The sequence below is a fragment of the Alexandromys fortis genome, unplaced genomic scaffold (genome assembly GCF_014885135.2).
Source record: "Alexandromys fortis isolate MF-2015 unplaced genomic scaffold, M_Fortis_MF-2015_v1.1 scaffold_8_1_9099942, whole genome shotgun sequence".
NCBI lineage: Eukaryota > Metazoa > Chordata > Mammalia > Rodentia > Cricetidae > Alexandromys > Alexandromys fortis.
In genome coordinates this window covers 6,412,216-6,436,555 of record NW_026067898.1, presented here as the reverse complement: position 1 = coordinate 6,436,555, position 24,340 = coordinate 6,412,216, and the positions used below count along the sequence as shown (strand labels likewise).

Below are 24,340 nucleotides of genomic sequence, written 5' to 3'. Positions count from 1 at the left end.
CCCTGTGTTCGTGAGGACACCCTATGGACTCACCGAGAACAGACAGCGTGGCGTGGCACTCCTGCATGCCCGCGTCGTTTCTGATCTGGCAGGTGTATTTCCCAGCATTGGCTGGTTCTGCTCTGGAAAACTGTAGGGTTGCAATGTTTTCGGAATAAGAAATCCATACGTTGTCGCTTTCTCTGACAATTTCCCCTTTGTCCTTGAACCACGCCACCGAAATGGGCTCAGCGCCTTCAACTGTTGCCTGCAGCTGGACTTCTTTGCCAATGATGGTGGAAACGTCACTGAGCTTCTTCACAAACCGTGGTGCCGCTGAGGAGAAACAAACAGGAAGACGGGCTTCAACATCTACGGGGCTGGTAGCGTTTCCCTCATCACTCCCGTGATAATGTAGCATTTCATTTTGTAAAAAAGAAGCAATGGGACTGAGAACCCCTTAAAACAGGGATTCTCAACCTTCTAAGTGCTGGGACCCTTTAACAGTTCATGTTGTGGTGACCCTCCAACCACAAAATTATTTTTGTTGCTACTTTATAACTGTAATTTTTCTAAAGTTATGAATCAGAATGTGAATATTTGTGTTTTCTGATGGTCTTAGGTAACCCCTGTGAAAGGGTCCTTTGACCCCCCCCCAACCCCAAAGGGGTCATGACCCACAGGTTGAGAATCACTGCCGTAGAGTCTGTATCCAAAAGAGGCTGAATAGAGTCTAAAGTCCAAGGAAGACGCATCACTATTTTGGGGGGCTATTTAGTTTGAGTTAGATGAAGGAAGTAGACCAAACATGGAAGGATTTAGATAGAAAAGATGGTTAGTGTTAAACAATCAACAGCGATGTGGGGCGCAGCATTAACGGTAAGCAGAAGAGGAGGAAGTGACCCGTACCTTTCAGAGTGACGGAGCCAACGCAAGTGTCACTCCCGACGTCATTGGTGGCTCTGCAGTGGTACTCCCCGATGTCAGCTGTGTCTACGTTCAGGATGTGGATGCTTGTGAGCAAGTTCTCAGACATGATCTTGTACTTCTTCCCACTCCTGAGCTCTCTCTTGTCTTTGTGCCAAGAAACTTGAAAGGGAGGCGTGCCCTGCAGCTCGCATTCCAGGTGAACATCAGCTCCTTTGAGGGTCTCGACAGGAAAAGGCTTCTTGCGGAACACGGGTGGTTCTGGAATTGAGGGGGAAAGGAAAGTCCATTAGGAGGGACTTTGTGTTTAGACAAGGGGAAGAATTAGCTTCCTACCCCATTGGAGAAAGGGAGAAAAATATCTCTCCCATTTTTCTAAAAATTGGATTCTTAAACAACTTTAAAACATTATGGGAGAAGGAAGACTGGAACACAGTGAACAAAAAGAGGAGCTGACGTACAGGGCAGAGGTGGGGCAGAGCCTGACCTTTAACCTTCAAGGAGGTGCTGCTGCTGGCGCTCCCTGCTGCATTGCGGGCCTCGCAAGTGTAATCCCCGCTGTCTTCCACACTGAGACCGTGCATCTCCAGCGCCGCCACCGAGTCCTCGAACGACATTCTGAACTTACTGCTTTCTTGAATTTCAACCTCGTCCTTGTACCACAAAACCTTGATTTCTGGAGACCCGCCTATCTTGCATTCGTATCTGGTAAACTCATCTTGCTTCACGATGCGTGATGGGTCCAGCTTCTTAATGAACCTGGGTGGTTCTAGGGAGCCGAAAGGGAAGGCACAAGGCAAGGGACAGGAAAGACAGATGTATTATAAGATGGGGTGAATAAAGAAATCTCTTTCAGAGTGGACTTCATCTACAGGAGGCAAATCCATCGGACGCAGTTTAGCGAAAAGTAGCTAAGTGATGCCTATGTAGAAAATACCCTGAAGAAGTTCGTTTTGTGAATTCCATTACCCAACTGTGGCTAGAGAAAGAAGGCCTCTCTCTTGATTACACACCTGCCTCCCAGAAACAGAATCATTTTTCTACGGCCTAGCTCACAGGCCACACCACAGACGCTCCCTGGGGATTGCAGGAGGGAGAGTCTGGGGTTATCCTGCCTGCATGTGAGCCAGTGGGAAGCTATGGCTTCAGAGACGTTCATTATGGACTGCATACAGCCAGAGCAAAAGCGCTCATATATCTTAATATTGCAAACTACAATAATCCCTTGCTTGCCTTCAGTAGATATCACTTCAACTCCCATTGTTTCCTTTGGATGAAAGAGCAATGTTTTCTTCACTGACCAAACTTTCAGGCTCAGGAGGTGAATGGTTAGTTGTCTCGTGGTACAAAAAGGTCTTGGACATTATTCTGAATTTTAAGGTATTTATCAACTACTGCTTCAGTAAGCCTAAAAATTCTAAATCTGGTTAGATAGCAGTCTGCGGAGGTAAACCTATAGTTTTAGATGAGCATTTGTGACATGCACCATAGTTCTCCCATAACATTGGGTTATGGCATTTACATCTTAGGAGGCAGGCACATTTAAGGGTACCTTAGCGATCTGGAGTCCTGTTTGACTTAAGCTCCACGTATACCACTTCTTCAACAATGCACTTTGCAACCTGAGACTTTACCTACATCAAACTGCAGGTTCATCCTTCCCCAAATAAAGCCACAGTGACTTTGACCTATTGCTCCTTATCAACTCTGAAATAAACCTTCCTTGTGTGACCCAAAGTGCCCTGATACATGTCCTGGAACCAGAGGCAGTGGGTCAGAGTTCAGCCTACATGGGCACGAAAGCAAACTGTGTCCTCAAAATGGACTTTTAGGGGAACTCTCTTATTTATCATCTTGGGCTTATACATGATTGGACACGTATATGATTATAATTAGATGTATCTTGGGAAGGACATGAACAATGAGTTAGGGCTTACACCCATGACTGTCAATCACAACAAAACTATGCACACCCCAGACCTAGCAACCAGCTCTTTGTTTTCCTAGACACAAAGGTGGGAGCCCTAGGCAGTGACCAGGGGGCTCCTGGGTCAATCCCACTCACTGCTGCTGTTATCTTGCAGAGTATCAAGCATGCACTTTCGTAGGACCTTCAAACGAAACTCCTCGATACTCTGCTAATTGTGTGTGCTTCTTCCGTTTTTTGAACAAGATGCAAAGAACTTGGGAAGCCCTGGTCCAGGTGGCAAGCCTGGCTAACACCAAGTCCCCTGACTTCTGCTTTCATTAAGCATAGTTGGTGGAAGAAAAGAAGCTCACCTCACAGTCGACCTCATTTTCCGGGAAGGACTTGATAGTTTGGGGTGGTGCTATGTTTTAGAGGGTAATGAATTCACTAATTTACTAAGCACTACCAAAAATAGGTCACTTGAAGTAATTAAATTTTTTTGCCCTGTGATAACTTTTTTCTAAGCTAGGCTTTTCTTATAATTCTAGGGAATTTTTTTGTTCATTTTTCTCCTTCATCTCTATTTACAGAACTTGGAAATATATTTTTCCAGTTAATATTTTTCTAATTTTCTATTTTGAAAACAAATTCAAGGTATTTTCCCACTTAGAAGGTCTTGGATTCATTTGTGGCCCCTCTGTTCCTTCCTCCCTCCACTTCTTTCTCCCCTTCTTTTTCTCCATCTTTCTGTCATATGATATTAAGGATCTAACACAGCATGGCCTTGCGCTTACCAGGCAAGCACTATCCCATCAAGCCATACCTCTAGCCTCATTTGATCACGTGTAACTTTATGACTTTGGTGTATCTATATACAGTCTTCAGGGATATCAGCCACCTACATTTTAAGACACGGAAAACATGAAAGAGATTTCGGCACTTCACTCTAAGGAGTACCTTGGACACCCAGCTGAGCAGAACAAGAGTCCTTTCCGGCAACGTTGCTCGCGTAGCAGGTATACTGCCCTGCATCACCTTTGGCTACTTTGAGCACGGTCAGCGTGGCAGTGTTTTCAACCAGGGTCATCTTGTAGTTGCCCCCGGGGCGAATCTCACGGTTGTCCTTGGCCCAGGTGATTTTGATTGGCGCAGTCCCCGTGACGTGACATTTAAAAGAGCCACTTTCCCCAAGAGCCAGCTCTACCGACACTGGCTTCAAATCAAAGAAGGGAGGCACTTCGTGCTCTGGAAAGAAGGAAGAGGACACGATGATGTCACTTTCCCTGCCCCAAGATCAGAGATAGAAACCAAAGGGCACCAATCTTGGTGGCCCAAGGGAGTGATGCTGTGCTGTAACCGAGAGGGCAGTACCGTGAGTTACTCAGCTCACCTGAGAGGATGAGCTTGGCGCTTGAAGAAGCGGTCCCAAGAGGGTTGGAAGCTGAGCAATTGTACTGACCAACGTGGCTCTGGTCAGTCTGCAAAATCTGCAGAGTGGCCACATGATGCACAAAAGACATCTGCAAATTAGAATCATCTTTTAAAAGTACGCCATCCTTGTACCAAGACACCTGAAGAGGTTCCGAGCCGTTGATCCGGCACTCAAAGGCAACCGGGAAGCCCAGAGTCTCGTGGACATCTTTCAGTTTTCTCACAAACGTAGGCGGAAGTTTACGCTCTAGAAAGGAATTACAGACAATCCTTATTTGTAAGAGAGAAAACACCTACAGCTTATTTGTATCCTCGGAAAGTTCTGATTAAAACTGATCTGTCAATACGCTGCAAGACTTTTCAAGCAAAAGCATCATCACCTTTGATAACCAGCACCGCGGAAGAAGCAATGGCCCCCACGCTGTTTTCTGCCTTGCATGTGTACTCTCCCACGTCGCTCTGGTCCACCTTGTTGATGACTAAAGAGGCAACATTGTTCTTGAATTGCATCTTATATGCAGGAGCTGACCGTAGCTTTGTGTGTTCTTTATACCAAGAAATCCTGATTTCCGGGGTCCCATCCACTTTACACTGTAAAGTTGTGGGCTCCCCAATAGCTGCTTCCACATGTTCCAGGGGCTCGATAAAGTAAGGCGGTTCTAAGACACAAAGAACGACAATTGATCAGCTCACACCAACTCAAAGACAAAGCTGCACAGGAAGAGACAACAGGAGGAGGGGCTAACTGTCAACACACCTAAGACAGACACAAGAGCTTCGCAGATATCTTGCCCAGCTTCGTTTTCTATGAGGCAAGCGTACTGGGCGTAGTCCTCTATCGAGCTTTCAAGAATTTCCAGGATGCTGGACTTTTCTGTTGTGGTAATGCTGCAGTTGGGAGACTGTGCCAGAGCGTATTCGTTCTTCATCCAGCTCACGGAGATGGGAGGTGTGCCGGTGTAAGTCGCCTCCAGAACGATGGGGCTTCCTGTCTCCACACTGGTGTCGGTCAATCTCTTCACAAAAGTCGCTGGCTCTATAAGGAGAGAAAATGAGGGTAAAGCTGTACCTTCAGATGCTGCATCGGAAAGATTTTAGCAAGAAAAAGGCGCTGGATAAAAGAGCGAACCTTTCACAAAGAGGTGCGTGGTACAAGAAGCGCTGCCGGCATCGTTGGTCACGAGGCAAGAATAATCTCCGCTCTGCAGTGGCTCCACCTCCAGCAGCTCCAGCTCGGTGACGAAGTCTTCCAAAGAAATGGTGCACGCGTCCCCTGACACCAGTTCCCTGCTGCCCTTAAACCACTTGACCTTGAAGGGAGGGGTGCCTCTAATGACACTGGTGAAGGTCAGGCTCATTCCAGGTAAAACCTCCACAGAATCAGGAGTTTGTTCAAAAGACGGCGGTTCTAAATAGCCCAGGAGGGAGGGAGACGAAGAGAAAAGGGGTGTTTGTTACTTAAAGGAAAGGAAGCAAAGATGGAGAAATGAACACAGAGGTGGTTCAGGCTGGACAGTGGGGAGAGAAGCAGCGGGGTGTCCTCGTCCACTGACCTTGGACGGTCAGCACGGCAGAGCTTTCATCCTGGCCGGCTACATTGGCAGCCACACACGTGTAAGTGCCAGTGTCGGAGGGTTCCAGCGAGCTCAGACTCAAAGTACAGACGTTATCCGAAAAGCTGGGCTGACACTTGGGACTACTACGGATCTCGTTTCCATCCAGAAACCAGCCGACTGAAATTGGGGCCGAGCCGGACACTCGGCACTCCAAGACAACCAAGGCTCCGATGGTGGCATTGGTGTCTTTCAGCTTCCGGACGAAGGAGGGCGGGACAATGCGGTCTAGAGAAGAAGAGTTGCCATTCAGGGAGCTTTCTCCTACTCCCACCCCTACCGGAGACGCCGTCACCATCACGGCCTCCTCGTCGTCGTACTCACCCGAGATGTGGACAGAGACGGTGCAGCTGCTTTTGCCCACACTGTTCTCCACCTCAAAGGTATACAAGCCCTTGTCGTTCATCTCTGCAGAGGGGATCTTAAGGGAAGCCAGGTTCCTCACGAATGTTATGTGATGTCTGCTGCCTGCGGAGAGTTCTCTCCCATCCTTGAACCACTTGGCTTTTAGTTCTGGAGTCCCAGCTACGAGACACTCCAACGTGAAGGGGTTTCCAGTGGTGACAGTCAGGGGTTCTGGTTTCTCTACAATTCTGGCTGGTTCTGGAAGAAGAAAGTGTGTCGCATTAAGAACAAATTCAGGTCACATTCAGTCAAGAGTTGGATAAGAGTCCTGTCTTCAGGAAGTGATTATAGGTCAATTCACGCCTCTTGTTCTCAGAGGTCTACTTTGCTACTAACCTAGTACAGTCAAGACTGCCGAACAGTCCCTCATGCCAGCATCATTTTTGATCTGGCAAACGTATTTTCCAGAATGGGATGCTTCTGGACTTCCCAGTTGGAGCGTCGCAATGTTATCAACGAAGGAAATCCTAATGTTCTCACTCTCTCTGATGACGTCACCTTTATCTTTCAGCCAGACGACAGAAATCGGCTGGAAACCTTCCACCACAGCTTGCAGTTCCACAGGCTCCCCGATAAGGGTAGACGTGTCACTGAGCTTCTTCACAAACCGTGGTGGTTCTGATGAAAGAAATGCATGGATAAATGAAAAAGTAAGAGTCACAACCAGAGCCACATTAGGTATTAGTTGGGCAGGAACAGATCAAAGAAAGAAGCACACTGTGTGTGTGTGTGTGTGTGTCTCTGTGTACAAACCTTTGAACTTGACAGCGCAAACACAAGTGTCACTTCCCACCTCGTTGGTGGCTTTGCAGTGATATTCCCCTATGTCAGGGGCTTCAAGACTAAAGATATGAAGACTCGTGTCGAAGTTTTTGGAGGTGACTTTAAATTTCTTGCTGCTTCGAACTTGCTTTCTGTCTTTAACCCACACCACTTCGAAGGGGGGCGTTCCCGAAATCTCACACTGGAGGATCACATCAGAACCTTTCAGGGCTCCGACTGGAGGAGGCTTCTGGGTAAAAACAGGAGGTGCTACCAGAAGAAGAGAGGACGAACAATGAGCGCAGCTGCTCACCAAAGGGGACAAATGGTGTCAGCATCCACATACCTAGTTTCTAGAATCTAGAGCTATTAGCTATGAAAAGAGATCATTGAGAGAGACTGTGTGGATAATGACGACACACGCTGACACAGGACAATTCATAAACTTTTAAGAGTTGTAAGCTTTTAAATTTTAGAACTTACAAATTGGAGATAAGTCTGTAACAGAGAGCTGGAAGGGGACTGGCATCACAAATTCCTGAGGAATGCAGGGTTTTGTCTAATCACCAGAAATCCTCAGGCTCAGGTCCAGCCTGAGCTCACATCTGGATATTTGGACACCCTGAGACCTTGAGACCGATCATAAGGAGCCCACTGGAGAGAAGGAGGAGCAGAACAGGAGGCTAACCTTTAACTTTCAGGGCTGTGCTGCAGCTGGCGTCACCAACGCCATTATGAGCTTCACAGATGTAGTCGCCACTGTCCTCGGCACTAGCCTCGTTGATGGTAAGCAGTGCCACAGAATTCACGAAGGACATGTTGTATTTCCAGCTCTCGTGAAGTTCGTTGTCATTCCGGAACCAAGAGACTTTGATTTCTGGGGAGCCGCTGATCTTACACTCCAGTTGGATGGATTCTCCCTGCTTCGCGACTTTCGAAGCGTCTAATTTCTTAACAAACTTGGGAGGTTCTATTAAACCAAAGGAAACAGTCAGTGATAGATAATTATGTGTTGAAGAGTTTATCCGTATAGTTGAGAATCCCCAAAGTTCACATGTCAATCGACTCATTATTAAAAAGGAACTTGCTAGTGATTTCATGGTAAACCTTCCTATTAGGTGATTTAAGATATTTATCAGAGAATTTGACTGACATAGTGTGGTCTGGATAGATCAGATAAAACATACTAGCTAATATAATTGCACATATATTTGATCGAAATTTTGTAACGATAAACCAGATGTTATATAACAAGAAATGATGAAAAGGGAGAGTAAAAAATTGAAACTATATTTTACAAAGTTCAATGGAAGAAGACTTCTTAAGAATTTAAAGACAAGGGCAAAAAACTTTGGTTATTGCTCCTCTAACACAAAGGCATAAACTCAAATATAATTGCTAGTTTAACTCAAACATTTAAAGACTTAAGACAGCTGAAAATGATGTCTCATACTTATATTCCTAGCTCCCAGGGGACTGAGACAGGAGGATTTCTATGAGTTCCAGGCAAGCATAGACCATAAAACCAGAAACAAGCCAGGCAAAACTCAATGTCTTTCTTATTTTTGGCATGACTGAGGGATTTAGCCCAGGGCTTCACATGGGCAAGGGAAGTGCTCTAAAACTGAGTTAGGCACCAGCAGGAAAAAACAAACAAACAAACAAACAAACAAACAAACAAACAATGATTTGACACACAGAAGAAGACGACACAAGCACAGTTGAGAACCAGTCTTGGCAAACACTATGCAGTGGTACCTTTTACACTCAGCTGGGCAGAGCACATGTCTTTGCCAACGTCATTGGTTGCTTGACAAGTGTATTGACCAGAGTCTCCTTTGCCCACTTTAAGAATCCTCAGATGGGGAGTGTTCCCCACACACGTGATAGTATAGTTTCCTCCAGGTCGGATTTCCTTGTTATCTTTTGACCAAGTGATTCGCATCGGTTGGGCACCGGTAACATGACATTCAAAATCTGCGCTTTCTCCGGCAATGACATCTATTGATACCGGCTTGATATCAAAGAAGGGGGATTTCTTAGGTTCTGGAAGATGAGAAGAAAAGGCAATGTGTATACAATAACATAGATCTTGCTTCCCTTTTGGCTGTCGGCTACTTCTGTCTTCACAGTTAAATAAGAAATCAGGGCAGGGAAAGAGCAAGATGGGCATGGGAACAAACCTCTTGCCGTCAGTCTAGCAGTAGACGAGGCTGTGCCAAGTGGATTGGAGGCGGAGCAAGAATATTGGCCAGAGTGGCTCAAGTCAGTCTGCAAAATTTTTAACGTCGCCACATTATCCACGAATGACGTCTGTAGATTTTCATCATCTCTTAAAAGCACCCCGTCTCTATACCAGCACACTTGGATGGGTGCAGAGCCGTTCAGGCGGCAAGTGAGCGTAACTGGTAACCCAACAGTCTGCTCGATGTCCTTTAATTGTCTTGCAAAGGACGGTGGGAGCTGGCGCTCTGTAGGAAGACAAGTTACACTTGAGGTATTAATATTAATGGATGAAAGGAGAAAAATCCCCATAAAGATGAAGGAGTTAGAGAGGGGAGAGGAAATGTCTGAGTGGCTGAGATCAAAGCGTCACCTTGAATTCTGAGGACCGTCTTAGAGGCAGCCGTTCCTATGCTGTTTTCTGCCATGCATGTGTATTCCCCGCCGTCGTTGACGCTCACTTTGTTAAAGACAAGTGTGGCCACGTTGTTTGTAAAGTAGGTCCTGTATTCTGGAGTTGACCTTAACTTGGTGTCTCCTTTGAACCAAGACACTGTAATTTCTGGTGTCCCAGCTACTTGGCATTGCAAGGAAGCCGAGTCTCCAACTGACGCCTCCAGAGGTTCTAATTCCGTAACGAAATAAGGTGGTTCTAAAGAAGAAAGGCTCACAGTCAGCAAACGGAACGACGCAAGAGCAAAGGACCCACCCTGCATATTGGATAAATGCAAAATTCTCAAGAGAGGACGATCACACACCTAAGGTAGACACCAGAGCTTCGCAAACATCCCTTCCTGCCTCGTTCTCGATCTCACAGGAGTAGCGCCCTGCGTCGCCCTTTGTGCTGCTCAGGATCTCCAGGATGCACGTTTTTTCTGTGGTGACGATGTTGCATCTTTCCGACGGAGTTATGCCAATACCATCTTTTTTCCAGGTGACAGAAATCGGAAGTGTTCCGGTATAGGTGCCCTCCAGAATGACAGACTTCCCGGGTTCCACAGAGTGGTCGCTTAGTTTCTTTACAAACCTGGCCGGCTCTGATAAGTGACAAAGCATTGTAGTTAGGCACACCATAAAGCCACCAAAATGCTAGGCGTCAAAAGAAGGAGAGTGAGCGTGTTTGGCAAACCTTTCACAAAGAGATGTGTAGTGCAGGATGCCCGGCCGGCATCGTTAGAAACCACACAGGTGTACTCTCCACTCTGAGATACATCAGTATTAAATAATTCCAGTTCTGCCACGGTGTCCTCAAAATAGATGTTGCACCTGTCTCCTTTCACCAGTTCTCTGGCACCCCTAAACCAGCCGACCTTGAATGGAGGGGTTCCTCTGATGACGCTCGTGAAGGTGACGTTTTTGCCTGGAAGGACTTCCTGTGGTTCAGGCTCTCTCACAAAAGAGGGCGGCTCTACACAGACACAGAAGACAACGGAAGGGTCCAGTCAGCTTTGGCCTTACTCTCAATTTTGAATAAAAAAAAAAAAAAAAGAGTCCTTCAGGTGTGCGTCAGTCTGGACATACGTCCAGAGAAGAACGTTTAACAAATGCCACACAAACTTGACTGTGTGTCACTAACCTTGTACAGTCAATGTGGCGCGACACTCATCAGAGCCAGCAACATTAGCAGCCACACACGTGTAACTGCCCATATCCGAGGAATCCAGAGAGTTCAGCTGCAACGTGCAGACGTTATCTGAAAACGTCGTCTGGTACTTGGCTCCACTGACAATCTTAGTCTTCTCATGAAACCAGGCGATGGAGATAGGGGACGACCCAGCCACTTTACATTCCAAGACGCAAGAAGTGCCCAGGACCCCACCGGTATCCTTCAGTCTCCGTGTGAAAGAGGGAGGAACCATTCGGTCTGCGTGAAGAGAGGGAAATGACTTGTGGTGACTCGAGGCAACAGAAGAGTTACGAGAGAGGGAAAGATCACAAGGGAAAGGGGCATGAGCGAGCCAAAGAAAAACGCCCAAACTGACCTGATACATCCACCACAGCGGTGCAGCTGCTTTTCCCAACGTTGTTCTGAACCTGGAACATGTAGGTGCCTGCGTCTTCCTTGTCAACCGAGAGAATTTTTAAGGAAGATATTTTGTTGTAGAAGCTGAATTTGTGCTTTTGGCTACTGGTCAAGAGCTTCCCATCCTTGTACCACTCCACAGAGAGCTCGGGAGTGCCAGCCACCTTACACTCCAGGGTGCATGTTTCTCCCACAGTCACCGTCATGGAGCCTGCCTTCTCTACGATGACTGCAGGCTCTGAAAGAAAGCACGAGGTGCATCGTTGACAACCTGGATCTTTCCTTGTATCTCTCCTCTGAACTGCAATGACTGTTTTTCTCACTGACGGCTCCATTTCCTCTCTCTCGGCTCTAAAATGTGATCTGTAATCCTACGTACTCATAAAATGATTCGCAATAATTAAAAGGATGTTTGGGCATTTGTCTACTCCAAAACAATCTAGGCAATGTATATCAGACAATGTAGTTTTTAAAAATAGTACAAATACTATTTTGTAAGTATGTCTGTGTGTTTGCTGGTGGGTATATGCCACGGAATGCATATGGGGTCAGAGGACAAGGCAGTCCAAGGATTGTACTCAGGCCCTCAGACACAGTGGCAGGCACCTTTACCCACTGAGCCATCTCACTGGGCCCCACATAGTGTGTTTTGATTTGCACTTGACGTTCTTTAGAGCAGAAGGCTCTGCTAATGAGTTACTCGGTGTTTTTTTTTTTTTTTTTTCTCCTCTGGGCTAACGTGCTAGAAAAGAGATCTTGAACATTCTCCTCACTTTCATTCTTATCGCTGGATGGAAATTTAATATCCCCAGCGATGAACGTGCAAATTTTTCCTTCAAACATTGATCTTTGGAGGTTTTTGCCAGCGTAACCACAACTAGTCTGAAAGCAAAATTTTCTTGTAACAGTGGAGAGGCTCCAAGTGGGTTTGTGTTGAAATAAAAGATAATCAGGAGATTTGCTACCCACACAGAAAAGCAGGGCAGGCATATAAATAAAACAGCTTGCTAATTTTTTTTGTAAGAACCATAGGAATCAGAAAAGAGCACTTAAGATCAACTGTGTCTTTTTCCTAAGCCTTCCAAACAGTGAAGCTCAATAAGGTTCTGGAAGAAATTCAGAAGAGATCATGGAAGTCACTGCAGCGATCACCCCCAGGTTCTAACGGGGACCGCATACCTAAGACGGTCAGTGTGGCCATGTTCTCCCTCACTCCACCGTCGTTCTTGGCTTGGCAGATGTACTTCCCAGCGTTAGCCGGCTCCACTTTAGCAAACTGCAGAGTCGCCACATTGTCCACGAACGAAATTCTAATGTTCTCGCTCTCTCTGACCACTTCTTCTTTCTCTTTAAGCCACTGGACAGAAATAGGCTGGGCGCCTTCTATGGATGCTTGCAGCTCGGCAGGCTCTCCAGCCACCACCGTGAGGCTGCTCAGCTTGGAAATGAATTTTGGTGGTTCTGAACGGGAAAAGATGGACGGAGATTGTTCAGAAAGCTTTCCGGGCAAGGGAAGAGAGAACACACGGAGCGTTTTGCTCATACCTGACATTTCTGCCGTGCGCAGAAATTACGCTCACCTTTCAGCTTTATAGCACAGACACAGGTGTCAGTGCCCACTTCATTCTGGGCTTTGCAGTGGTACTCGCCGATGTCCGTGGATTCCACGTTGAGGATGTGAATGCTCGCGTGGAAATTCTTGGATGCGATCTTGTACTTCTTGCTGCTTCGGAGTTGGCGCTTGTCTTTAAACCACACCACCTCAAACGGCGGTGTTCCTGAAAGCTCGCATTCAAGACTAACTTCCGTGTTCTTAAGGGTTTCTACTACAGGAGGGAAGCTGCTAAAAACGGGTGGTTCTGGAAACAAAAAAACAAGAATTTCTCATGAGTTGGGCTACTTGATAGCCTCCAAGATAAAAAAAAAAAGTTTTTTTTTTTCCCAATTAGAAGCATGGTTTAAGATAGTATCATATGTAGGTAGCACTATCACTTTTTAGCAAGATAGGTGGAGAGTCAAGATGCATCCTAGAGGGCTCAGTTGAGAAGTTCAATGTGCTGGTTTATCATGGATTACAAAGATGGATACCAAATTTATAAATAAGCAAATGTATCAATGAACGGAAATTCTGTGAAGTATGGAATTTTGGCTTTAGAAATTAAAAAAAGAGTGTCATTTCCACTTTACAACAGAGACACCCAGAAATCCCAAGAACGGCGGTGATCTGAGCCTTCCTACTCTAACAATTACCTTACAGGTCAAACTTGAGTTTTATGGTAAAGCATGCTGAGAAGAGGCTGTTGAAAATAATGGCACTATTTGCACCACAGGAAAGTCACGGTTTTTACACAAAGGAGCTGATTTGTGAGAAAGAGGAAACATTTTACTGTCATTTTAAAGATGTAATATTAAAACCTAGATTGTCCGTATGTTACATCATTATGATGCAGACTATACTGAAGATGCAGATATAGTTTCAGCATGACCGAAACCAAAGGATCAATGTAAACACTTCCCATTCATTTCTGTATGTGCGTTTTAGCTGATGTGTTGAGGTGGCCAAAATTACATTATCGGAATTACAGGAAAAATATGTCAAAACACCCAAGTGAATGCAAACAAATCTTAACAAGAAACAGCATTCGGCGGGTGACATGACTCTATCTTGGGCAAATACCCTTGGGAGCGGTGTAGTGTGAGACGCCTTGATGCCCAGGGGAGAAGAAGGTGATGGGTTTCTGTTAATGAGGAACAGGAGGAGGATTCTACCTTTTACTATAACCTTGGTGCTGCAGCTGGTGCTGCCAGCAGGATTCTGAGCCTCAAGGATAAAATCTCCGCTGTCCTCTGTCCCGAGGCCGTTCATCTGAATGACTGCCACCGAGTCGATGAACGTCATTTGGTACTTGTCACTGGCCGTGAGCGCATGCTCATTTCTGTACCACACAACTCGGATGTCTGGAGAGCCAGTGATCTTGCACTCCAGGCGAGTGGAGTCACCGGCTTTTACTATTTTGGATGCTTCCAATTTCTTTACAAACTTCGGTGGTTCTAAAGAGTCAGGAAAAAGGAGATCATGAAAAAAGTGTGAAAAATCACAGAACAGACGCCCAATTGGGTAGTAGATAGGAAAGGGAGACACAGGACCAAGGTCTGGGAAAATTACTCAGCCACGTTAGAAAGCTGCGTTGTAACGGAGTCTAGGAACAACAGAGGCATGAGTCAGACAGAAACATCGGACAATTAAACTTGCACACCTGTCACAAGCAACATTGTAGTGCAAGAGTCGCTACCAACGTCATTGGTAACTTGGCAAGTATATTGGCCCATCTTGGAAGCATCCACTGAGTAGAGATTTAAGAAGCTCGTTGACCCCTCTAGGCCAATGAAGCATTTCGGTCCTGAGACAAGTTCCACATTGTCCTTGAGCCACTTAATTTTGAATGGCGGTGTTCCTTTCAGCACAGCCTTAAATTCCACTGTAGAGTCAGGTATGGCTTGCTGCCGCTCAGGTTTCTCTAGGAAGCTTGGTGGTTCTACAGATTTTAAGAGAGTCATATTTAGTCACAGCCCAATATTTTTTTAATGGGTATATAAGAAAACAACTCACAAAAAGAGGTAATGATTAAGTATTTCTTAAACTCAATGAATGTGCATCAAAAGAAACAGAATTACTAAGATCTTTTACCTCTGAAGATACAAGGTTAAGAGCCGTACCCTTTAGAAGTACTACCAAAAGGTAGAAGAGGACAAGGCAGCCCTCACCTTTCACAGTTAAGATGCCACTGCAGGCGGCGTCCCCTGCCACATTGGACACCTTGCAGGTGTAATTCGCAGTGTCTTCTAGTTCCAGATGGCTCACTTCCAGCGACACAGTGTTTTCGTGACATACGAGTCTGTATTTTGCACTCGTAGATATTTCTTTTCCATCCTTAAACCACTGAGCACTGATAGGAAGTGATCCTGAAACCTTGCACTCCATTTGAATAGAAGAGCCCAAAACTTTATCCATCTTGGTTAACTTTTTGGTGAACGATGGGGGAATATCTTGGTCTATCCAAGGCAAACAGCAAAAACACACCATTAACATGCTGCTGCTGGTTTACAAGGCCTCTGCTATACTTAAGGGTAGCTGGGGAGAGGGAGGGTACACACCTAACACTCTCAGGTAGGCATCGCAGCTACTGCTTCCGAAGTCATTTTCCACCTTGAACGTGTACTGCCCACTGTCTTGTTTCATGACCGACTGAATCCTAAAGCTGGCCACATTGTTTTCAAAGCTCATTGAGAAGTATCTACTGGGTACAATCTGCTTCCCATCTTTAAGCCATTTGACTCTGAGTTCTGGTGTCCCGGCTACCACACACTCCAGGGTGACCGGGTCTTTCTCGGTAACATCAACTGACTTAGCTTTCTCTATGATTTGAGCGGGTTCTGCAGTAAGAATGAAAATGTGCATAAGTTAGGTCAGTAATTCTCTTGGAACCCAGCTCTGCTGATAAAACACATCTCTGTAGATCGCTCCTGAAACAGAACCGTTCACCGACCTTGCACTAGAAGGAAAGCGTAGCACCTCTCAACTCCCGACTCGTTCTTGGCTTGGCACGTGTACCGCCCACTGTGGCCATTATCTACACTCCGGACTTGAAGTGTGGCTACGTTGTCCACAAATGAAATATGGACATTGTCACTTTCCTCAAGAATCTGGTCATCCTTCAGCCAAGTTATAGAAATCGGGGGCGAGCCTGCGACAGTACTCTGAAAGGTGGCCGAGCTCTTCAAGACAGTGGTGACATTTTCAATCTTCTTGATAAAGGACGGTGGCTCTGTGATTAAACGAGACAGTGGTTCAAGAAGAGGCACCTTTCAGCTCCTATTCACTTCATTGCCTACAGCTAAAGAGCTCCCAGTGCTCTGACTGGGGGGGGGGGGGGGCTGATCCTAGCACGCGACTGACCTTTTAAGGCAACGCGAGCACTACAAGAGCAGCTGCCTCCTTCATTGGCTATGATGCACTGATAGTCAGCCACATCGGAGGGGTCACACTTGGTTATGTGCAGATAAAACACGGACATTTTCTCAGACATTGTGTACTTCTTGCCGCTTCTGATTTCCTTGCCGTTCTTCAGCCAGGTGACTTCGAGGGGCGTTGTCCCCATGACTTCGCACTCCAGCTCCACATCACTGTCCTTCACTACCTCCGCAGGCTCCAGCTCCCGGATAAAGGTGGGGGGCTCTACAGAGTCGAAAGGAAGACAGAGAGCGGCTTAACTAGAGGGAAGCCCTGAGTCCAGCACACAGCCCAGCGAAAGCACAGCGCCATCACGAACCTTTCACTTTCAGTTCGACGCTGCAGCTCGCGGTGCCCGCATCATTTCGAGCCTCACAGACATAAGTCCCGCTGTTTTCTACCCTGGCATTAGAGAGCTGGAAGGTGGCTAAACCATCCACGAAGGAAATGCCGTATTTCCTAAGATCTGTTATTTCGTTCCCATCCAGATACCAAGAAACTCTGATTTCTGGAGTGCCTGTCACTTGGCATTCAAATGTGGTTGACTGTCCATTCCTCAGCACTAATACTGGGCTGGGCTTCTTAATAAACTGAGGAGGTTCTAAAGACAAGAAAAGAAAGAGTGGCATTCTGAATGTTTTTTTTTTTTAAAATGAAGTCCCATGACCAAAACTGTTTTCTTAATGCCCTTTCCCTTCCCAAAGACAAGCTAGGCACGCAAGGAGAAGAGGCTAGAGAGAGAGCGAACCTTTCACAAAGAGGGTGGCTTTGCTGCTTGCCGTGCCAACATCGTTGCTCAGCTGGCAAATGTAGGTCCCAGAGTCAGCAGCCTTGGCTGAAAAAAGCTCCAGAATGGTGGAGGTGTCGTCCTTCCAAACCGAGCGGGCCGCCCCGGGGTGCAGCTCCTTGTTATCTTTGAACCACTTTATTGTCATGGGTGCAGAGCCACCCACAAGAGCCTTCAACTGAACCCTCGTGCTGGGATTCACGTCTTGTGACTGTGGCTTCTCCACAAAGTAAGGGGGTTCTGGGATGAAAGGACAGGAAGCAGAAGAAGGAGACAGATTTAATTTCGGACTCTTCAAGAAGAAGAGGAGAATTAAGAAGAGCAAGGCAATAGGGTTTGGAGAGGTAGAGATCAAAACTGCCAACCTTTGACGGTCAGGTGACCGCTGCACTGGCTGTGGCCTGCCTTGTTGGTGGCGGAACAAGAGTACGTGCCGCTATCTGTGCCTTCAAGCTGACTTATCTCCAAGAAGGCAGTGTTGTCATGGAAAGAGAATTTGTACTTGTCACTAGCTGAGATTTCTTGGTCATCTTTGAACCACTGGATGCTGATGGGATGTGACCCGGCCACTATGCACTCTAAGTCAATAAAAGATCCTTTGATGCTGTCCATTTTCCGTAGTTTCTTGGTGAATGAGGGAGGTATAATAAGATCTATCCAACAAAGAAGCAGGAGATTTAGGTTAATCTAGCTATCTGTGCTCTCCCTTTCTCTCTTTCTTTCCCTCCCTCCACCTCTCCCCTCTGACCACAAAGTGCTAAGACATCAACCCAGTACCTTGCACACACGTGAACCCCGCCCATAACCCTCTATATCCGCTTTAAATCGCACAAGAGGAAAGGCCCTGAGACGCTCAACTCCTCTCCATGGACATCAATACCAACCTAAGACGTTAATTCTAGCCTTGCAGCTGCTTCTCCCCACATCATTTTGGACCTCAAAAGTATATTCTCCACTGTCTTTCTTCTCTGTGGAGATAATCTTCAGTATGGAGACTGTATCGGTGACACTAATTTTGTATTTCGGACCCAGGGTAAGTTCTTGGCCATCTTTAAACCATTTGGCTGTGATCTCCTTAGTCCCTGAAAATTTAACTTGCAAAGTGGCTGGGTCTCCTTGGGTGACGTCTATGGACACGGCCTCCTCTGTTATTGTTGCAGGTTCTGTTGGAGACAAAGGACAGGTGCGGCTGTGAAGCGCCCCACTCAAAGGCCTGGCACCTGCACCGCTTTCCCCTCCGACCTGCGGCAGCTCTCAGAACCAACCTTTGACTGAGAGCAAAGCAGAACACCTCTGGATGCCTGCATCGTTTTTGGCTTGACAGACGTATTTCCCATCGTGCTTGACTTCGATGCCACTCAGGTAGAGACTAGCCACGTTGTTCTCAAACGTCATTCTTATATTGTCGTCTTCCGTGATCTCTTCGTTGTCTTTCAACCAAGTAACGGCGATGGGCAGGGAGCCTTTGAGAGTGGCCTGGAAGGCAGCTGTGCCTCCGCGGAGGGAGCTGGTGGTCTCGATCTTCTTAATGAAGGACGGGGGTTCTAGCAGAAGAATGAGTGCTCATCAGTACCAGCTCTAAGGCCAAACTGCGTCTAGACACTTAAGACGTGTCTGTGTAAAAGAGCCCAGCAGTCAACTAAGCCAACACTGACCTCTTAGTGTTACCCTGGCACTGCAGGTGCTGCTGCCCACCTCGTTGGTCACCCGGCACTGGTATTCACCCGCATCTGTGCCTACAAACTTGAGGATCTGCAGGCTAACCAGCTGGTCCTGAATGAAGGTTTTGTATTTCCTACCACTCCTCAGGGTCGTGTTGTCTTTGAACCAAGTGATCTCGAAGGGAGGGGTGCCTGCCACCTCAGCCAGCAGCATGACATCGTACTCCTTTAAGACTTCCATGGGCTTAAACTCCTTGGTAAAATAAGGCGACTCTGTAGTAGAAGAGAATCAATGGGCTCGCATTAATGGGCAGGGATCTGGGCTACAAGTCAAAGGTTGGGTCGCACGGAGGAAACGCGAGGACAAACCTTTGACGATGACCATGCTGGTGCAGTGGTCACTGCCAGCCTCGTTTTGGGCTTCACACATGTATTCCCCACTGTCTTCCATGGCCACGTCTGTAAGCCTTAAGACTGCGGTGGACTCCACAAAAGACATTTTGTGCTTGCTGCTCTCTCTCAGCTCTCTGTCATTGGCAAACCATGTAATCTTGATCGGAGGGGTGCCCGTGACTCTGCAGGTTAGCTGAGTGGCATCTCCCTTCTTGAGCAGTTGTGAGGGCTCTAACTTTTCGACAAACGTCGCAGGTTCTGTGGGAGGAAGGGAGTTATTAAGAAACAGCCGGAAGAGGAAAAGAACTTGTGTGAGAAAAGGGTTGCACGAAGGCGTCAAGAGAAGAAGGCAAACCTTTCACAAACAAGTCTGCACTGCACTCTACACTGCCGGCAACGTTGCTGACTTTGCACGTGTATGTGCCTGAATCTGAGGTTTTCACGGCATAGAGCTCCAGGGAGCTCTCTAGAGCTTCTTTGGTGATATAGCAGCTTCCGCCAGACACCAGCTCTTTGTCACCCTTAAACCATCTGATGGTGAGCGGCGTGGATCCTTGGAAAGTGCTCTTCAGGCAGACTGCTGAACCAGGCAGGACATCCCTGGACCCTGGCTTAGTGACAAAGCTGGGTGGTTCTGAAGAATAGGGAGAAGACAGAATGTGAAGGCGTTACAAGTCTGGACCCAAGGGAGGGAGTCTTAATTTGAAATATTGGAAAAGCAGGTGACACAGTCCCTAGCCGACCTTGCACAATCAGGGCTCCGCTGCTGTCTTTGCTCCCCACGGAGTTTGTGGCCCGACAGGTGAAATTCCCTGCATCGCTCATGTCTGCCCTGCTGATCTCCAAAGAGGCCGTGCCCTCCACAAATGCGATCTGGTATCTGTCCGACGCAGCGACTTCCTTGCCATCCTTAAACCAGGAGACCCTCATGGGGAGGGAGCCAGCGATTTTGCAGTCTAACCTGCAGGTACCGCTAACGACGCTGTCCACGTTACGTAAGGGTTTGGTGAAAAACGGAGGGATGTCTCGATCTGTTCGCGGCATAAGAAAGGAAACGAGATCAACATGGCAACGCGCGCAGGGGCTCACCCTCGGCTAGTTCTGTGGGTTTTTAGAGATGGGTAGTTCTCTGAGCATACGAACCTAACACAGTAAACGTGGTCTCACAGGAACTGCTGCCCACTTCGTTGGAAATCTCAAATGTGTACTGGCCACTATCGTGCAGCTCTGCCGAGTAAAATTTCAGCTGGGCAATGTTGTTTTTGAAACTGATCCGGTACTTTTTACTAGCAGCCAAGGGCCTGCCGTCTTTGTACCATTTGGGCTTGAGTTCTGGGGTGCCTGACACTGTGTACTCCAGGGTGGCTGGGTCCCCTGCGGTCACTTGGATCAGTTCGGCTCGCTCGATGATTTTGGCAGGTTCTACAAAGGTATTAGAGAGTTAAGATTCCTTAGCATGAATCAAGGCTTAACTTGAAGTGAAAAGGCCAAGGAAGAGCTAAAATGTTCCTACACGAACCTTTAACTACTAACTCCCCAACAGACGTCTGGCTGCCGGCTTCGTTTTCGGCCAGGCATGTGTATTTGCCACCGAGACCAATCTGCACATCGGGGATGGTCAACACTGCCACTCCATTAGCAAAGCTCATTTTAATTTTCCCGTCTTCTTTAATGAGTTCTTGGCCTTTCATCCACGTGACAGAAATGGGTTCTGAGCCTCTCACGGCAGCTTGTAAGATAACGGTTTGTCCTGCTAGGGCTGTAAAATCGTCGACTTTCTTGATGAAGGTTGGTGGTTCTAGTTAAGGAAGAGAGCACACACAAGTGTCAGTTCCCACACAATGGGCTCCCTCCGGCTACATGCTTCCCTTTGTCCAACACAACCATCACACAGAACTTGGTTATTAGAAAGAAGAAGAAGAGTACATGAAGAATTAGCAGTTCCATTCAAGAGAGGCACAGAATGTAAATGTTTATCAGAAAATAAAATGACATTTTATGTAATTTCCTTTTGTTATCAGATAATAAACATTTCTATTCACATCAAGACAAAGACTGAGTGAAAGCTCTGGGCCCCAAGTTCAAATTATGACAAAACACATTTTAAAGGTTAGAAGAAGAGAACAAATAAACTTTCTTGTTATGGATGAAGAAAGCTATTTGGAACAACTTATTAGACAAACGCCCCCCCCCACACTAACCTTTCAATAAGTGTGTCGCGACACAGCCACACTTTCCAACTTCGTTAGCGACTACGCATTCGTAATCACCCACGTCCGCGCTATTGAAAGATGCGATTTCCAGAAACACAAAAGACTTCTGAGCGAAAACCCTGTACTTTTTACTACTTCGAATTTGCTTCTTATCTTTAAACCAGCTAATTTCAAAGGGCCCCGTGCCTGCGATTTCACACTGAAGGAGCGCATTCGCCCCGCGCACTATGTCTGCGGGCTCAAGCGCTTTGATGAACGAAGGCGGTTCTACAAAGGCACGAGAGAGTACAGGGTGAGTTGTGGGCTACGAGAAAACCAAAGGGAAAGTTTCTCAGCAAAATAAAGAGCGGAAACCCAGGAAACAAACCTTTGATAACTACTTCAGTGCTACAGCTGTCACTGCCCACGTCATTGGTGGCTTCGCAGGAATAGGTCCCGCTGTCGTCGACCTTGACATCAGTGATGTCGAGGATCGCCTCAGAATTGTTCACAAAAGACATTCGGACTGTATTACTTTCACTAAGCTCTTTGTTATTCTTGAACCAGGTGACCTGGATCACAGGGGAGCCTTTCAGCTTGCAATGGAGGCGTGCTGATTCACCCGGGAGCATTAAGTAAGAGGGATCGACCTTCTTCACGAAGGACGGTGGTTCTACATGACGTGTATAAAAAAAGAGAAAGAAAAAAATGAAGACAATGACTGAAGCACCACAAAAGAAAAGCAGACACAACGTGACAAAAGACAGAGCACACAGAAAACACCTTCACGAGACTTCTGAACAAGTCATGAAGCACTCAGCCCTTTCCTTCATTCCGAACCACTTCCCCATCTCTTGGTAAAAAGAAAAGAAACGAGACACAAGCAAGCAGACTATATCTATATGAAGAGCATTTTTCTGAACGAAGACATCAATAACAGGCATGCTAACATGGATGGGGGTAGGGTATCCCACCAGCTCTCAACCTACACAAAGAGCTGCAGGCAACCAAGACATGCTGAGGGCAGGAGAAATGGTCTCCCTTAGGGAAGAGCACAGCAATTGGATATCCAGTATCAAACGGTTTTAGTAGTGAAGACATATGTGCAAATATTATGATACAGACAGAGCAGGTTGTAGTTATCGATTTAGGAATATGTGTGTGTGTGCGACAACAATTAATGAGAAAAGAGGCTGTGGAGAGAAGGAGGGTGGTATGGGAGGGTATGGAGAGAGGAATGGGAATGGAGAAAGCAATGACAATTTCAAAAAAGAAACAATTTAAAAAGAAGATGGTTAAGAGTTATCGACACACTAATTCTTAGAAGAAATTGTGAGCAAGATTTGTTAACTGCTTTTTTAAAAGAGTCAAAGCAAGAGGATTCTGAAGAAGATTACACACAAATAAAAACCAAACAACAACAAAAAAAGCCAAGCAGATGATGTCAGGACTTTCCCAGACCCAGAGGTTTGCCTCAGGAGTTAAATTGGGAACAAAGGGTGCGGGTGGTACAGCTAACAGTCTTTCTTCTAAGACTTCCTTGTGACAACAAGGAGGTGGCAGATGGCTGCCTGGCACTCTTACCTCTCACAGTGACTATGGCGGATGAGGAGCTGCTCCCAGCCTCATTAGAAGCTGTACATGTATAGGTCCCAGAATCTTTTAGTTTGGCTAGAGGAATCTCAAGCGACGCTATTTTATCTTCAAAATAGATCTTGTAGTCTTTCCCAGCTGGCAGTTTTTGACCGTCCTTGCTCCACGTGACCGTGACTTTCCTGTCTTCATCTACTTGGCACTCGAGGTGGATCTTCTTATTGATGGCCGACTGCACGGCCTCTAACTCTTTAATGAAGTGGGGTTTGTCGATGATGGCCAACTCTGCCTGGCAGATATCGGCTCCAAATTTGTTGGAAGCCTTACAAGAGTAAACCCCCCTGTCCTGAACGGCAAGGTTGGAGAGCTCTAAACTGTGTTTGTTGTCTGCGTCCGTGATCCGGCAGGTAGGCGACGGCGAAAGGGCACTGCCGTCTTTCTGCCAGATGGTCTCGATCACGGGAGTCCCTGACACTGTGCAGAGGAACTTGGCTGTCTTACCCACGAAGGCTGTAAGGGACTTGGGTCTGGAGAGAAAGGTTGGTGGATAGGCCTCTGCAAAGAGAAAGGTTTGCACGTTACATGTAGCCTCCATTGAAGTTCTCCAGGTCTTGCTGCAATTACACGTTCTAAGACAGAGAAAAGATAGGTTATGCCTTTAGGTGAACACAAGATCTTATCTTAAACAACAGTGCAGTGAAAAGACCCAAGACGGAGAAAGAAAAAGATGAGCACTCTTGACAGATTGTCTCTAGCTAAGAGAGAACAAATGTTCCCTCATGAAGGAATATTACTAAAGCTCAGTCTGTGCAGAGGGTCAAAAGGTGCGAGGATTTGATGAGCAATCCGGTTGGTATTTTAATTTTGTAAATTAGAAGACCAGAAAGAAGGTTAAAAAAATAAAAAACCACACGAGTTGGCTGAAGACGGGGTAAGACAGCACAGAACTTTACACAGGTCTTTCTAACCCTCTGATAAATGCCAGGAGATCCTTAAATCGCTTAACTTCAAATGCGCCCCCAACCCCAATTTACACTTATAAAAATATTTCACAGCAAAAGCTTTCCATCTCTGTTCTCCATTCTGAAGCCAAGTTTTAGGGTCTGCTCCTGCTGATAATAGACGTAGAATCTACCTCCTTGTTCTTTGCTCCTGTGGCTGAAGCCCCATTACATTATTAGTTAATTTTGGTCAAGAAAATTCTGAACTGTCATTAAGAATAATGCCACCAGGGAAGAAAGCCCAGGAGGCTTGAACCCCTACAGGCATCAAAGGAAAGGCTGAAAGTGGGGTTAAAAAAAAGTCTTCCCCAGGGAGGAGCACACCAAATGGTTATCCATACCAAACAGTCAGACCTGGAAATATACAAGTCACATTATACAGACTGAGCAGGTTTTATTTAGGAATATATATATATATATATATATATAT

At 46.5% G+C, this 24,340-nt stretch overlaps 1 protein-coding gene across 3 annotated transcripts in view; it reads right to left on the bottom strand.

Moving 5' to 3' along the window:
• Ttn (titin) overlaps positions 1-24,340 on the bottom strand; it is a 266,701-nt gene that overhangs the window by 178,505 nt on the left and 63,856 nt on the right. The window contains exons 46-87 of one of the 3 annotated variants that reach the window (XM_050120983.1): positions 22,901-23,464; positions 21,705-21,989; positions 21,326-21,604; positions 20,644-20,922; positions 20,268-20,546; positions 19,868-20,155; positions 19,480-19,758; positions 19,101-19,382; positions 18,726-19,004; positions 18,336-18,614; positions 17,955-18,233; positions 17,436-17,723; positions 17,032-17,310; positions 16,603-16,884; positions 16,230-16,508; positions 15,820-16,098; positions 15,428-15,706; positions 15,038-15,325; positions 14,530-14,808; positions 14,042-14,323; positions 12,853-13,131; positions 12,452-12,733; positions 11,232-11,510; positions 10,826-11,113; positions 10,379-10,657; positions 10,008-10,286; positions 9,623-9,901; positions 9,210-9,497; positions 8,785-9,072; positions 7,715-7,996; positions 7,018-7,296; positions 6,601-6,882; positions 6,184-6,462; positions 5,800-6,087; positions 5,376-5,654; positions 5,004-5,282; positions 4,627-4,905; positions 4,206-4,493; positions 3,773-4,060; positions 1,394-1,675; positions 889-1,167; positions 34-315 (exon numbers count right to left, since the gene is read on the bottom strand). The exons of 1 other annotated variant lie outside the window; for it this stretch is intronic. In XM_050120983.1, the coding sequence (XP_049976940.1) occupies positions 34-315; positions 889-1,167; positions 1,394-1,675; positions 3,773-4,060; positions 4,206-4,493; positions 4,627-4,905; positions 5,004-5,282; positions 5,376-5,654; positions 5,800-6,087; positions 6,184-6,462; positions 6,601-6,882; positions 7,018-7,296; positions 7,715-7,996; positions 8,785-9,072; positions 9,210-9,497; positions 9,623-9,901; positions 10,008-10,286; positions 10,379-10,657; positions 10,826-11,113; positions 11,232-11,510; positions 12,452-12,733; positions 12,853-13,131; positions 14,042-14,323; positions 14,530-14,808; positions 15,038-15,325; positions 15,428-15,706; positions 15,820-16,098; positions 16,230-16,508; positions 16,603-16,884; positions 17,032-17,310; positions 17,436-17,723; positions 17,955-18,233; positions 18,336-18,614; positions 18,726-19,004; positions 19,101-19,382; positions 19,480-19,758; positions 19,868-20,155; positions 20,268-20,546; positions 20,644-20,922; positions 21,326-21,604; positions 21,705-21,989; positions 22,901-23,464 (12,114 nt within the window). The remainder of the gene's footprint in view (positions 1-33; positions 316-888; positions 1,168-1,393; positions 1,676-3,772; positions 4,061-4,205; positions 4,494-4,626; positions 4,906-5,003; positions 5,283-5,375; positions 5,655-5,799; positions 6,088-6,183; positions 6,463-6,600; positions 6,883-7,017; positions 7,297-7,714; positions 7,997-8,784; positions 9,073-9,209; positions 9,498-9,622; positions 9,902-10,007; positions 10,287-10,378; positions 10,658-10,825; positions 11,114-11,231; positions 11,511-12,451; positions 12,734-12,852; positions 13,132-14,041; positions 14,324-14,529; positions 14,809-15,037; positions 15,326-15,427; positions 15,707-15,819; positions 16,099-16,229; positions 16,509-16,602; positions 16,885-17,031; positions 17,311-17,435; positions 17,724-17,954; positions 18,234-18,335; positions 18,615-18,725; positions 19,005-19,100; positions 19,383-19,479; positions 19,759-19,867; positions 20,156-20,267; positions 20,547-20,643; positions 20,923-21,325; positions 21,605-21,704; positions 21,990-22,900; positions 23,465-24,340) is intronic. One more of the 3 variants, XM_050120974.1, reaches the window with a different exon arrangement.